This window comes from Primulina eburnea, chromosome 17, assembly GCF_022965805.1.
Source record: "Primulina eburnea isolate SZY01 chromosome 17, ASM2296580v1, whole genome shotgun sequence".
Taxonomy (NCBI): Eukaryota; Viridiplantae; Streptophyta; class Magnoliopsida; order Lamiales; family Gesneriaceae; genus Primulina; species Primulina eburnea.
This window is the reverse complement of record NC_133117.1, coordinates 9,397,698-9,410,356: the sequence shown is the minus strand read 5'-3', so window position 1 is coordinate 9,410,356 and position 12,659 is coordinate 9,397,698. Positions and strand designations below refer to the sequence as shown.

At 33.1% G+C, this 12,659-nt stretch overlaps 1 protein-coding gene across 4 annotated transcripts; it reads left to right on the top strand.

Annotated features, from left to right (window-relative positions):
* The first annotated feature begins 216 nt into the window (after positions 1-216).
* LOC140818841 (uncharacterized) lies at positions 217-12,430 on the top strand. Of its 4 annotated transcripts, XM_073178900.1 has the most exons (15): positions 217-378; positions 3,813-3,959; positions 4,487-4,557; positions 4,660-4,760; positions 4,900-5,950; positions 6,333-6,394; positions 6,563-6,645; positions 7,659-7,758; positions 7,939-8,024; positions 8,299-8,381; positions 9,688-9,815; positions 9,890-9,991; positions 10,623-10,916; positions 10,998-11,120; positions 11,803-12,430. In XM_073178900.1, the coding sequence occupies exons 3-15, from the start codon at positions 4,554-4,556 to the stop codon at positions 12,184-12,186; spliced, it is 2,601 nt and encodes an 866-aa protein (XP_073035001.1). In that variant the 5' UTR covers positions 217-378; positions 3,813-3,959; positions 4,487-4,553; the 3' UTR covers positions 12,187-12,430. The 4 variants fall into 4 exon arrangements, with proteins under 4 accessions (XP_073035001.1, XP_073035000.1, XP_073035003.1 ...); XM_073178899.1 differs by lacking the exon at positions 3,813-3,959; XM_073178902.1 differs by lacking the exon at positions 3,813-3,959 and having other exon boundaries at positions 218-378; positions 4,903-5,950.
* Positions 12,431-12,659: the final 229 nt, after the last annotated feature.

The window sequence follows — 12,659 nt, the reverse complement described above, 5'->3', positions numbered from 1 at the left end:
TTTTAATTGATGTTATTTTTTATATAAAGAGAAATAATTATCCTTCCTCCAATATTTATCAAATCCAAATATTTTCACATTTATTTTATCTATTTTTTCCAGATTATAAAAATCATTAAAAATCTAAAAAAAAAAAATTAATTAAAAGGAAAAAAAAGAAAAAGAAAGAACGATGGATTAAGTATAACAGTGTGCCAAATCTCTTGCACTCTTCTCCCAAATCTCTTACGCCTCTCTTTTCCTTCATTCAGCCGTCTCGCGCTCCTCTTTTCCCTTATTCAGCCGCTATACATTTATTTCCATCTACAGAATCCTTCCTTCTTATTTCTTTTTTCCAGTGTCACGGTTTCAGATTTGTCCAGCCGCTTCTCATCTCCGGTAAGTTCCGAATCCCCTGTTTTGTAAGAGATTTTGGTCACGGTTTTTTTTATAAGAGTGTTCGATTCATATTGAAGAAGTTTACGTGATATGCTTGATTGATTTATTGAGAATAGAGGAGTGTTCGATTTGGGTCACAATTTTTGTGATTACAAAGTTGATTCATAATATAAATATTGTTCTGCGTTCTTCTGTGTCGCTAAATATTCGCTTGATTGGTTTATGATATCGCTTGATTAGTTTATGATATTCGCTTGATTGAGAATAGAGGAGTGTTCGAATCCCTTGTTTTGTGTTGTGTGTTCTTCTTTATAAATATTCGCTCGATTGGTTTATGATATCTCGTTGTAAATCTGAGAGAACACAGAACAAGGGATCTGTTCTTTAAGCTATCACAGGTGTTGCCTCATAATTAAATAGAGCAATTCGTTCATAGATTTTGCAATGAAATTTCGCAGTTATTTTTCTCCCACATGAAATTTTCTAGTTCCTATTCATTCCCAGCTATATCCAATGTTTTGCTGTCATTAACCTTGATTATTGCTTTTTATTAATTTAAAGATTTTGATGAATTGGGCACGCCATAGCAAAAAAATGAGTAGAGTAGAAAATGATTCAAAAGATCTCACATTTTTAACTGAATTCGGCAATTCCCTATGTTATATTTCATCCATCTGAAAAGTACATAAGTTTTCATTAATGTGCACATACATATGACAAACAGACCAAAAAAAACTAAATATTATTCGACAGATCCTGCACTTAAAAACTATTTTCATTCGGAAAAGATCCAATAAATGAGAATCTCTTGGAAGAAAAAATGGAGCTGATTCAAGCTCATTATGTAAGAGCTATCCCAACACCTGTGATAGCTTAAATAACATTGTCCCTTGTTCTGTTCTTTAAAAATAGTTTGAATTGATTGGAAAGAAATTTCAGTGAAAACACATGACTTTATTGGTCTAGCAAGAGTACTGTTAAACATATCTTAACCATAATCAGAACCCTAATAATTGTATGTTGGTTTGTTATGAATCTGATTAAGATTTTCTAGTAATCAGTCTATTACATGTAATCTGACCAACACTCATAAATAGAGAAAAGCCAGCTTCAATAAAGCCATTGACGGTTTCAATAACATTTCACGAGAATATCAAACTTATATTCTAGATATGATTATATAAGATTTAAACATGGACAATACAGCTTATACTCCATCAGTCGACCATTGATCTGTCACACACACACACACACACATATGTCAGCTTTCCTTCTCTTTTAGATTTTATTAAAACATAATGACCATTATCTGAGTTCTTTGGTTTCATGAGATTTTTTATTTTTAGCCAATAGGAGTATATTTCCATGATTGATGACAATATATAACAAAGGGTTTGTTTGAGGTGAATGGTATTTTTACTTAATTATATTCGTTTTTTATAAAATAATAATATATATTTCGTTAGAAGTTTATAATATGTTTTTTTTAATTGAAATCAAATAAAATGTCCGTTTGGGAGAAGTATTTATTTGTTTTGGCTTTTTTTTCATATTGACTATTGTTTCTTACTTTATAAATAGAGGCTCTTGAATGTGGCATCTGCTTGTTTATTCTTTTTGGGTACACAAATTAAATAAGAAACAATCCATTTTCTTAAGCTTCCAGGTGTGACCAATATGTAACTTAGCTGGATTACTAAACATATGGAATTAAAATATATATAAATAGTTGTCCATGTTATATAACAAATATGTAAATCGAGGCAACAATTTGACTTTGTGGCTTTGTCTGTTTGATTAGTGCTTCCATTCGATTATAGTTGGTGGAAGAGACACGAGACATTTGTTGTAACGTCTCGAAAATTTTGTAAACCATAACCCAAGCAGTCTAGCTCATTTTCATCGCCTTTCAAATGAGTTGCTAAAATTTTAATTCAATATACTTTTTTTTAATATAATCATAGTGGGTATGGTTGGCTCGACAAATCTAACACATTTTGACATCTCTATATTAAGATAATAACTTTGGTGACAAATCTAACACATTTTGACATCTATATATAGATAAACTGCATTTGGCTTTGTGGGTTTTGTCTATTTGATTAGTGTTTCCATTCGATTATAGTTAGTGGGAGAGACATGAGACATTTGTCATCTATGTTTAATGGTTTGTAAGGTCACTTACTATTTTAAAAAAAAGTAGACATTCAACCGTCTTCCATCGAGTTAATTAGTTATTCTGAATGCATGGAAAATCTTATCTTAATCAATAAATGTATAATTGTGCCACATTACTAACTAGTAATTTATAAATTATTATCATTATATTTTAAATAATTTCCAATTTAAAGTTATTTTTTCATATAAACAAAGCATGCCCATAAAGAATTATTTAAAATTTTAAAAATCAATTATCAATCATATATATTTTTAACTAAAAAGACCATTTCAAACTAAATTCGAGGAGATGATAACATATAATAAAATTTATAATATATTTAACGCAATCAAATTATAAATCTAATTACTCGATTCACTATTTTTCCACAGCGTAGGTCTTTTATAAGACGGTCTCACAGATCTTTATTCGTGAGACAAATAAATCATGTTCATATTTACAATAAAAATTAATATATTTGACATTAAAAATAATACTATTTCATGGGTGACCGATATAGAATATCCGTTTCACAAAATTGACCCGTAAGACCGTCTCACAGGAACTTTTGTGTTTTCCCCAAGCGTTATTTAAGTTTGCACAATCAAGATTATCAACCATCTCTCTCCCCGTTGATAACGTTGCTATTCTTGGATCCAAAAATTAGAGTTGGAAGAGATTGAACTTAATGTAATAAATCATATATTATTATTACAAAGCTATAAAATTAAAGAGTTGGACTGGACTTTATATGTGGAAATGATGGAATTTGGTGAGCCAAAGTAAAAACTTGCATAGATAATAATAAAAAAAATGGGGTATGACATGGTTGTCTGAAAATAAATTCTTATTAGCTCTAACTTGGAAAAAATAATAGTATTTTTCTCGGACTAAAAATAATATGATCTGGACTCCGAAACGAGTTAAATCTAGAATTTTTTTAAAATTAATAATGAAAATTCAATTTTTTGGATCCTTGTGATTGGGTTTCGAACTAGCGTATTTTTCGATTTCATGTCACTTCAGGATGAGCAAAATTTTATTTAAACGGAATTAACCGACCAGATAGAATTAATTAAGAACTCCGATTTTTAAAAAATATGTTAAATCGATTCGATTTCAATTAACTTCATAAAAATTTAGTTTAATGAATTAACCGAATTAATATTTAAATAAAATTCGATTTTTATAGGGCATATATATTATATGTATAATATTGGATTGGGCATGACCCATACAAAAATCTTTCACTAAGCCGGCAATCTTTTCTCTTCAGTCAACCCTCGCATGCATCGCCGGAGTCTTACAAGTTATATCAAAAGCCTTTGCCTCTGAGTCATCGGAAACTCCTTTTTCACTACCCATAGCCGCGATAGAAGGTAGCTAGGAATCGAGTAACCGACGCTTGAATCAGAGTTCAGAGGTATTGCTATTAAAAGCACTAATTTACGCCTTTCGATATCTATAAAATGCTTTTAAATTATAAGCACTAACTTTACAGTTTTCGATATCTATAAATTGCTATCAAATTATTGTTTCTCTCAAGATTCTCTGAGGTATTCATGTATCCTTTGTGTACGGTATTTGGGCAAGTTCAGCCTAGCACTTTCCGCCCAAACTTTGTTTCATGATTTATCTTCTTGCCTTTTATTTTTATCTCAGAAAATTCAGTTACATTGGTTACCAATTCTCTCGGTTTGGTTTTATTCAATTTTTTTTCGGTTATATCTGTTTCGGTCTATTCGGTTAGGTCGGAAACCCAAGTAACATGTAAAGAATAAAACCTTAATCGAATCAAATTTCATCAGACTCAACTATATATTAGGTTTTTGATTCGATTATGACGTTGCCGGAGAAGTGTTTAAGCATGATTTTTCTTGATTGTGTGCTGTTAATGAATTTCGATATCAATCTGTTCGGAGTAATTTATTGAAACAAAATTGCCATTAGGTATATACGGTGCTGACAATCCAATCTCACGTTTCAATATCTATACAACTGCTGTTGCTGAAGAATAATGGGTGAGATTTTCTCAACTTCTATGTGTATTTCAGTCTATTAGGAGAAAATGGGAGAAACTGATGTTTTTTTATTTTTTCTTTTGAAATTCGTCTGTTATGTAGCTGCAATTGAAAAATCCAGTGATAAATCCCGCAGAGAGCGCAGAAAAGAAGCTCGATCAGCTAAGAACAAGAAAAAGTTTGATTCTTGGGTCCAACATCAAGTAACATATATATAGCATGATGGATTCATTTTGTTTATATGCCCTGTTTTTGTTTGCTTCTAATTGATCAATGAATAGTTAATTCTGCGGAGTTTATGCTTTCTGATGATGAGATTTTTATTTTTGCAAATTGTGTTAGCAGTCCCGGGAGTCAAAGAAATCCTCTGCAGAGTTGAATTCGAAGCCTGTCCAAAAATTAACTCCCATGGATAATATAGTAAAAGGTTGCACCGTGCAGCCCCAGAAGGTGAAGAAATTCAAAAGTAAATCAAATGATCTGATAACTGTAAAGGGCGTAAGTAGTGAGGATTGCAGTGGACAACTTTCTACGATAGCAGATTCCAAAATTAAGTCGAAGGAATCCAAGAGAAAAAAAGGTTTAGGAGGGTGTTCGAAAAGCGGTTTCAGCCAGTATCTTGAAATGGAGATGGGAGGAAGGTCTTTGTCTGCAGAGGATGATTTAAGATTTGAGAGGAAACTTGCGAAGAGACTCAAGGTGAAAAATGGGAGGTTGAGTGCCGCCAATGATGATATTGACTCATTAATTGAGGGAATACCTTCTGTTCTTGATTCTATTGCGGCAACTGAAGGAATTCCTGAAAGTACTGAGAGTGGAAGAGTACAAGATGAAAATTCAGATGATGAAAGGAGTGAAGATTCTAACTCAAGGGTTGGTAGTTTTGAGGAGCATAACAATGTGGTGGAGGAGGTGATCTTACCAAATCATACCAAAAAGGTGAAAGGAAGGAAAACAAAGTTTGAAGAGTATCTTGAGGCAGACATGCTAGGTGACAGAAATTTGGCTGAAGCTGATTTGACATTGGAAAGGAAACTCACAAAGAAACTCAAGATAAAGGAAGGGAACTTATGGGTAGATGATGAAATCAACATGTTGTTTGATGGTATTCCTTCAGTAATTGATTCATCGAACGATGGGCAGAGCAAAGACCTCGATAACCAATTTTCAGCTGAAAAACTTAAAACTTGTAAGCGACTCAAAAAAAAACAAAAAACCGAACTAGCAAATGATTCAGATATTAGAACCTCTGATAAGGTTGAATCATCTTTTGCTGATGTGGTGCTGGAAAACTTTCCAAACGAGGCACCAACAAAATATTTGCATCCTCATCTTAGATCTCATGGTGGAGATGGATCAGAAGAATACGATCAACTACGTCTCCAAGTACGAGGTACAAATTTACCTTGGCATGTTGATTCCTTTTAATTTTGTACTGATTGAGAGATGCTCGCCATTTTCCTTGTCGAGTGCACTCCACGTTCTCTCTCTTCGGCAAAATGCCTGATATACCCTCTATTGATTTTTCATAAATTTTAAAGTTAAAGAAATTATTTTGAATTCTTTTCTTGTGTACAATGTTAGTAAATATAATTTTTTAGCAACTAAAGTTTGAGATGGCTTTGTTTTAGATTATGAATTAATCTATAAAGTGCATGATTGTCAATTTATACCAATAAATAAATAAGTGAAGGTGCAGTGCACTTGACAATAAGTTAAGTGTATGATCTCTTCACCATGATGTTATATCTCCTGATTTACTTGTTTCTCTTCAGGGATATTAAATAAGCTTTCTGACGCTGAATCAATAACGGGTGAAGTCTTTAGATGTATTCAAGTAAGCCGCATATTACTATATTCATTTTGTATCATCTATTTATATGATATTTGGAGTGCTATTTAACTTTTTCAACTATCATTGGTTCTTATGAATGCCTGCTTCATTATGGAATGGCAGAGCAAATTTGTTGGTATTCCATTCTCTGATAACTTGATCTATATGCAGTCAGCTGGCCACAAGGTTTACTCTCAAATGGTGTGTGAAGAGGTTGTCAGATCATGTTCTAGGGATATCAGTGGCTTCGAACAGTTGAGTTTGATGCCTACTCTTAAGTTTCTTATTGTTTCCTCTTTTTTCCCTCATTTGCCCCCAGTTGAACTATCAATGAATTAGAAGTTTACAACTTTTTGCGCCAGTCAGATGCATCATTTGGTTGACACATTATTTGAGAATTTCTGTAAATGGTTCTAATGCAGTCTTCAATAGTTAACACAAATAGGATATTCGAATAGAAAAAAATTGATGAATGGAACTAATATGTTATGAACGTAAAATGTATTGAATTATATTGCTGGTATAATAAGAAGAATCACAGCAAGACGATTCTCACCCTTACTATGAAGAAGGAAATATTCCCTCTTGCCCTAGCTTATCTAGCATTCACATAGCAATATTTGACATACTCACTCCCACCCCCCCACCCCCCTCCTTCTCTATTTATCTCCTTTTCCTACCCCACCTTGCATAACAAACTACCGGCTCCCTCCCACTTGCTTTTTCTATCTCCTCTGGTATGCTTTATAAATTGTTGGGTTTCCTTTATAGGCCTCTTTCTTGGCCCAATATTTTCAACATTTGGGCCTGCTAATATTCCTCCAGTATCAAACCATGCAGATTTTTGAGGAAATGTTGGATTTATTTCTTTATCTTCTTCATATGTGGTTTAATTATTCTTGTATAAAGGCTTGCAGGAATCAATTGTGCACCAAGTATAAAGTGAGCAGATTTTCGAACATGCAGGTGATAAGCCATGCAAGAATAAGAAACTAATTGTATTTTTGGAAGTTTATGCCATTTATTTGGCTGTTTTTTGCTTTAACTCATTTTTTTCTTTACTGCTTCTGGTACATCCTACTATTACCATCTGAGCTTTTACCCAAGTGTTCGATGATTTACACTTGTAATCTTTTTGACTTTTACTTGCCGTTGAATGATATTTAAAGTCAAAGATTATTTAGGTTTTTTTTATGATTCCTATCAATTAGCTTCTATTTTATCATTTTTGCTGACACGGATCCTCGCTCTGTGTTTCTTTTCAAAGGCATGCAGCTGTTTTTGCTGCTTCTGTTGCTGGCATGGCTTGTTTGGTTGGGATTGACTTTGGGGCCAAGCTTCTGTCATGCCTGGCAAAACGTTTTGAGGTGCTTACTTTTAGAGCATGTTTTACACCTTTGTATTTATGTCATTATATTCTAAGTAATCAGTTCTGCAATTAATGAAAAGGCATTGGTTATGTAGTTCAAAATTATGTGTAATTAGTTGTGGAATGTGACCAGCTCCTATGTTCATTCAACTAAGGCTATTTTTTGTTCTATTTTCAGGAAGAGTATTTGAAGGAGGACAAAATCTCCTTACAGAATCTGGCTCTTCTACTATCAAATTTATATGTTTTTGGAGTCTGCTCAAGGTAATTTATGAGGTCGGAGAAGTTAAGCTGTATCTCTTGAAAATATTTTCTTGAGCATCTAACTGTTAGAAATCTGTGATTCTTGTTGTACTCTTATTTGTAGTAACGTCATTGACTTTACCAAAAAGTCGTGTTTGCTATTGAACACTGTGATTGTACTTCTTCAAATGAATAATCTATAATCCCTCCATCAGTGACTTAAATATTTGACACTTAAAACTTTGTATGTGCATATTTTTACCCATTGATAAGCTCTCTCTTTGACAATTTCCAGTGAGTTGATGTATGATTTCTTGCTCATTCTAAGCAAGCGGTTAACAGAGCTTGACGTTTCTACAATCAAAACAGTTTTACAATGTAAGTTCATTTTTTTTCCAATGTTTTTTGACTGCGATCAAACCTTTTATGGCTTTGGATGTTAATCATAGTTATTTACGGCGCAAGACATACTAAAACGCCAGGAGCCTGAGGCGCAAGGCACGCTTTACAAAAGTAGAAGTACCAAAGTAGAAGTAAAGCGCATTTAAAATTCAACATATGTATAGAGTGATTTATACTAAGATATCACATAAATTAAATACAAATTATAAAATATAAATATATTGCTGAAATACAAAGTGTAAATATATTGAAATAAGGAACATCATCATCTAGTGAACTTTGACAAAAACAAAATTGGGTAGTGGCTGTATTGCTATTCTCACGAATCATGATCACTTATTGCTAACCTTTGAGAAATAATTGCTGAACTTTGACAGAAACAGAACTGTGGAATAATTATGCTAACCTTCAGTGACAGAAACAAAACTGAGTATTATTATTGCCTTGATGGAAGGTCAGCTGCTGCGCAGTTGCACTCTAAAATTTAGCGACTCGTGTAGACGCGGAGAGAATTTGAGCACGAGGGAGATGAAACATATGCATATAGGGTTTTTTAAACATTAAATAGGCAGAATTTTGCAATTGGGCTTTAAAATTGTTTCCTTGAATTTGTTTGGTTGAATTATTTTATATGCATGCACAAAATCTCAATACACAGCAACCAGCACATGCTTATGTGCTTTCCATCTGCCTAGGCGCGCCTAAAGGGCACACTTGTTTAAAGTGTCGCGCCTGGGTTATTGGCGCAGCCAGGCGAGTGTCTTTAATAACTATGATGTTAATTAACCTTTGTTTTTGTGCCTGTTTGCCAGTATCACCTCATTTTAAACAAGAACCCTTTTTTCAGTGATAGATATGAAAGATCGGTTTCAGAATGCGATGCTTGTATTTGTTTATGCTTGAAACCATAAACTTTTCCACTGCTCAACTATTCAAGTAGTTCTGGTTGTCAATTATTTACAATTATCAAGGAAATTTCTATGTGCAGGGAACACTGAAGTTCAAGTAATTGCACCAAAAGTTCATAGATTCTTTATGTGATAGCTTGATATTTCCATAATATACTAGATACACAAACACAACATCTGGAGTTTCCTTGTTAGAAATATTCTTGGTTCTAACTTTCTTTTCCTATTTGCAGAATGTCTTTACCAACACGTTTGTATATACTTATTGTCATGTCTTTTGACAGCCTGCTATTTATTGTATTCTTTATTCTTTAAATGAACTTGGTTGCGGTTTATTGGGCTAGCTTCTCATAAAATCGTCTTGCTTCTGATAGGTTGTGGCATGAAATTACGAGGAGATGATCCTAGTGAGATGAAAAACTTAATCTCAAGTGTTCAGAGTAGGGCAAATTATTTGAAGGCATCTTCTGAAGAGGGGCAATCAAATTTGAGCTGTAACAGAGTAAATATTTTTTTCTATTATTTTCTGAATCATATCTGCTTCAAACATCAATTGATGTTCATCATTTTCTGCAGATGAGGTTTATGCTTGAAACTATTTACGATATCAAGAACAATAGAAAAAGATCCGAGGAAAATACTCCAAAGTATACCCAAGTAAAGAAGTGGCTACAAAAGGTGTCCACTGGCTTATGTTTTCCTTCCTGTTTAATACCATCTGACATCTGTTGCATCATGAATTACTTCCGTAAGACTTTTTACATGAGTGGATGGGCATTAATGCATTTGAAGACCCTGCCATTCCTATTTTGATTCATATAGCTTATTAATTTCATGTATTTAATATCATTCTTTTGTCTCGTGTCTACTGTTATGGACCTAGCTGCAAGCTACACCCTTTTTTGTCTTCTTTCCACTATATTAGTATATTTCCAATTTCCCCCATATTTTCACAGTTATTTGTCTCAGGCAACATGTTGAATTCTGGTAATTTTTTCTGTCTTATGTTTTGGTTGATCTAAGATGGCCTGGAACAATGATCAAGCACTTTGTTGGAAAAAGCTGCAAGACTTAATTATGCAGTATGACGAAGTTTACTAAATGTTGAAATTTGTGAAAGAAAGCATTAGCTTGATTACTCAGCGAAACACACAAGTTGTAATATAATAATAATGGCCTGAAACTTCTGAAGTTTTTTCTATTTATTTCTTCCATATTAAATAGATATAGATACTGAAAATATGTGATTTGCCATTTTTTGTGATGTGAATGCCAATGGTCTTTTGGTAAAGTTCTATTGTTTTTGCAGTTAAAAGTAGATAATATATTAATTCGAGGGTTAAAATGGAGTCAGCTTCTTGATCCCTACAAGAAAGGTCAATGGTGGTTGTCTGAGGTTATTGCTTCAGGTATAGATAACCTCGAAGATGTTGCCGGAGCAATCGATAAGGAGATTCCTGAAACCAAAAAGATGCTACAGCTTGCTGCATCGCAAAGGATGAATACAGATGCAAGAAGAGCAATTTTTTGCATAATTATGAGTGCCGAGGATTACATTGATGCATTTGAGAAACTTCTGAGACTAGAGTTACTGGGGAAGCAGGTTCCATATACGTATTCGGTTTTCTTAATTGTTTATCTGATATTTCAAAATTTTTCTCATCTTTTATACATTTATGTTTAGGATCGAGAGATCATGCGGGTACTCGTGGAGTGCTGTCTGCAGGAAAAAATATTTAACAAGTACTACTGTCTTCTTGCATCTAAATTGTGCAGCTTCGACAAAAACCACAGGTTCACTTTGCAGGTAGGGCTTCTTGATTTCTGTATCTGAATGTCTTTATCTAGTTTAACCACTTATTCAATAATTGAGAGATTGAAGTACCAAGTGTTTCAGACCTTTGCGGTAGTTATTTACAATCTGGAATTGAAATGAACTCATAGTTTAGCAGTTTTGGTTATTTGACGACACAGTTTAATGTTTTTCGATGCGGAAAATATACGTAATTTTAATGTGACAGGTAAATATGAAAAAAATATTTCAAAATACGAAGATTATTTCATATGTAACAAACTAAATAATTACATAAAATGGATGGTCTATAAAACTTGCATTCTGTTCAGTTTTTAAAATAATTTTTTTCCTATATCATTAGAGAGGTTGCTGGCTTCATATAGGTAAGTGTGCATCAGATAATTGATTTAGATGCAATTAAACTACAGTTTTAAAATAACCTGTAGGATTAGCAGCAATGTGAACATGAACTAAGCATCTATGTTGATATATCCACTCCTTTATGTATTTTTACTCGGCATTGATTTCCATTTATGGCATTTTCTGTTGAATATTTTTTAATGGAAACAAATCTGAGATTACTGAAAGTCGTGGCCCATATGCATCTTGCTGTGGCTTTACTTTTTCCGTTCATTCCACTTCTTTTTTTTAGCATTTCTTTAACTTATATTAGCCCTTTGTTTTAATTTCACAGTACTGTTTGTGGGATCATTTCAAGGAACTGGATTCAATGCCATTGATCAGATCCATGCACCTAGCTAAATTTGTTGCAGAAATGGTTGGATGTTTTAGTCTTTCATTAGCAGTTTTGAAGGCAGTTGAGTTAAACGACGCCATCCATCCGACTCCCAAAAGGATTATGCATTTCCGGGTTTTATTTGAGGCCATACTCGAGTTTCCAGATAAACTCATCTGGAATGTTTTTACGCGTATTACTACCATTCCTGAGTACGAATCTCTGAGGAACGGGATCGAGTTCTTCATCACCAAGTATGTTCTGAGTAGCCAAAGTTCCTTGACAAAAAAGTTCAAGATTGCGAGAAAAGCTCTCCTCAATATTGAGGGTGTTGTAATGTGACATTTGGCCAGGCCAAACTGTCCTTTCAGGTCCCAATTTTGTAGGCAGAAAATCGATTTCTAATATATATATATATATATATATATATATATATATATATATATATTGAGAAAAAATGATTTGATAATATTATTGCAGAGTAACTTTCCAAATTTTTTGAGAGCTATGTTCCTTTTTCATATGTATTAGTCAACATTTAGCTTAAATAACTGCAAATGAGCAAGTAAAATTGTTCTTTGTTTTCGTATACTTCCGATTGATACATCTTTTGTCCAAATGAATGAATATTCTCCATGTCGTTGTGAGGTGATCCATTCTTCTGATTTGCCATATAAATCAATACATTAACCATATCTTGGAATTAATAAAATAACCGTAATTCAACGGTTTTAAAATCACATATATATTATTATATCTGTGATTTATTATTCGATCTAGTAATACATGGTTTATTATTTTAATAGTTCCTTGTT

Bases quoted from the DNA above. Each gene is read 5' to 3' on its own strand.
- LOC140818841 (XM_073178899.1), top strand. The intron at 9,992-10,622 runs GTGTCCACTGGC...TTGTTTTTGCAG, and splicing joins TAAAGAAGTGGCTACAAAAG to TTAAAAGTAGATAATATATT. The intron at 10,917-10,997 runs GTTCCATATACG...ATTTATGTTTAG, and splicing joins TAGAGTTACTGGGGAAGCAG to GATCGAGAGATCATGCGGGT.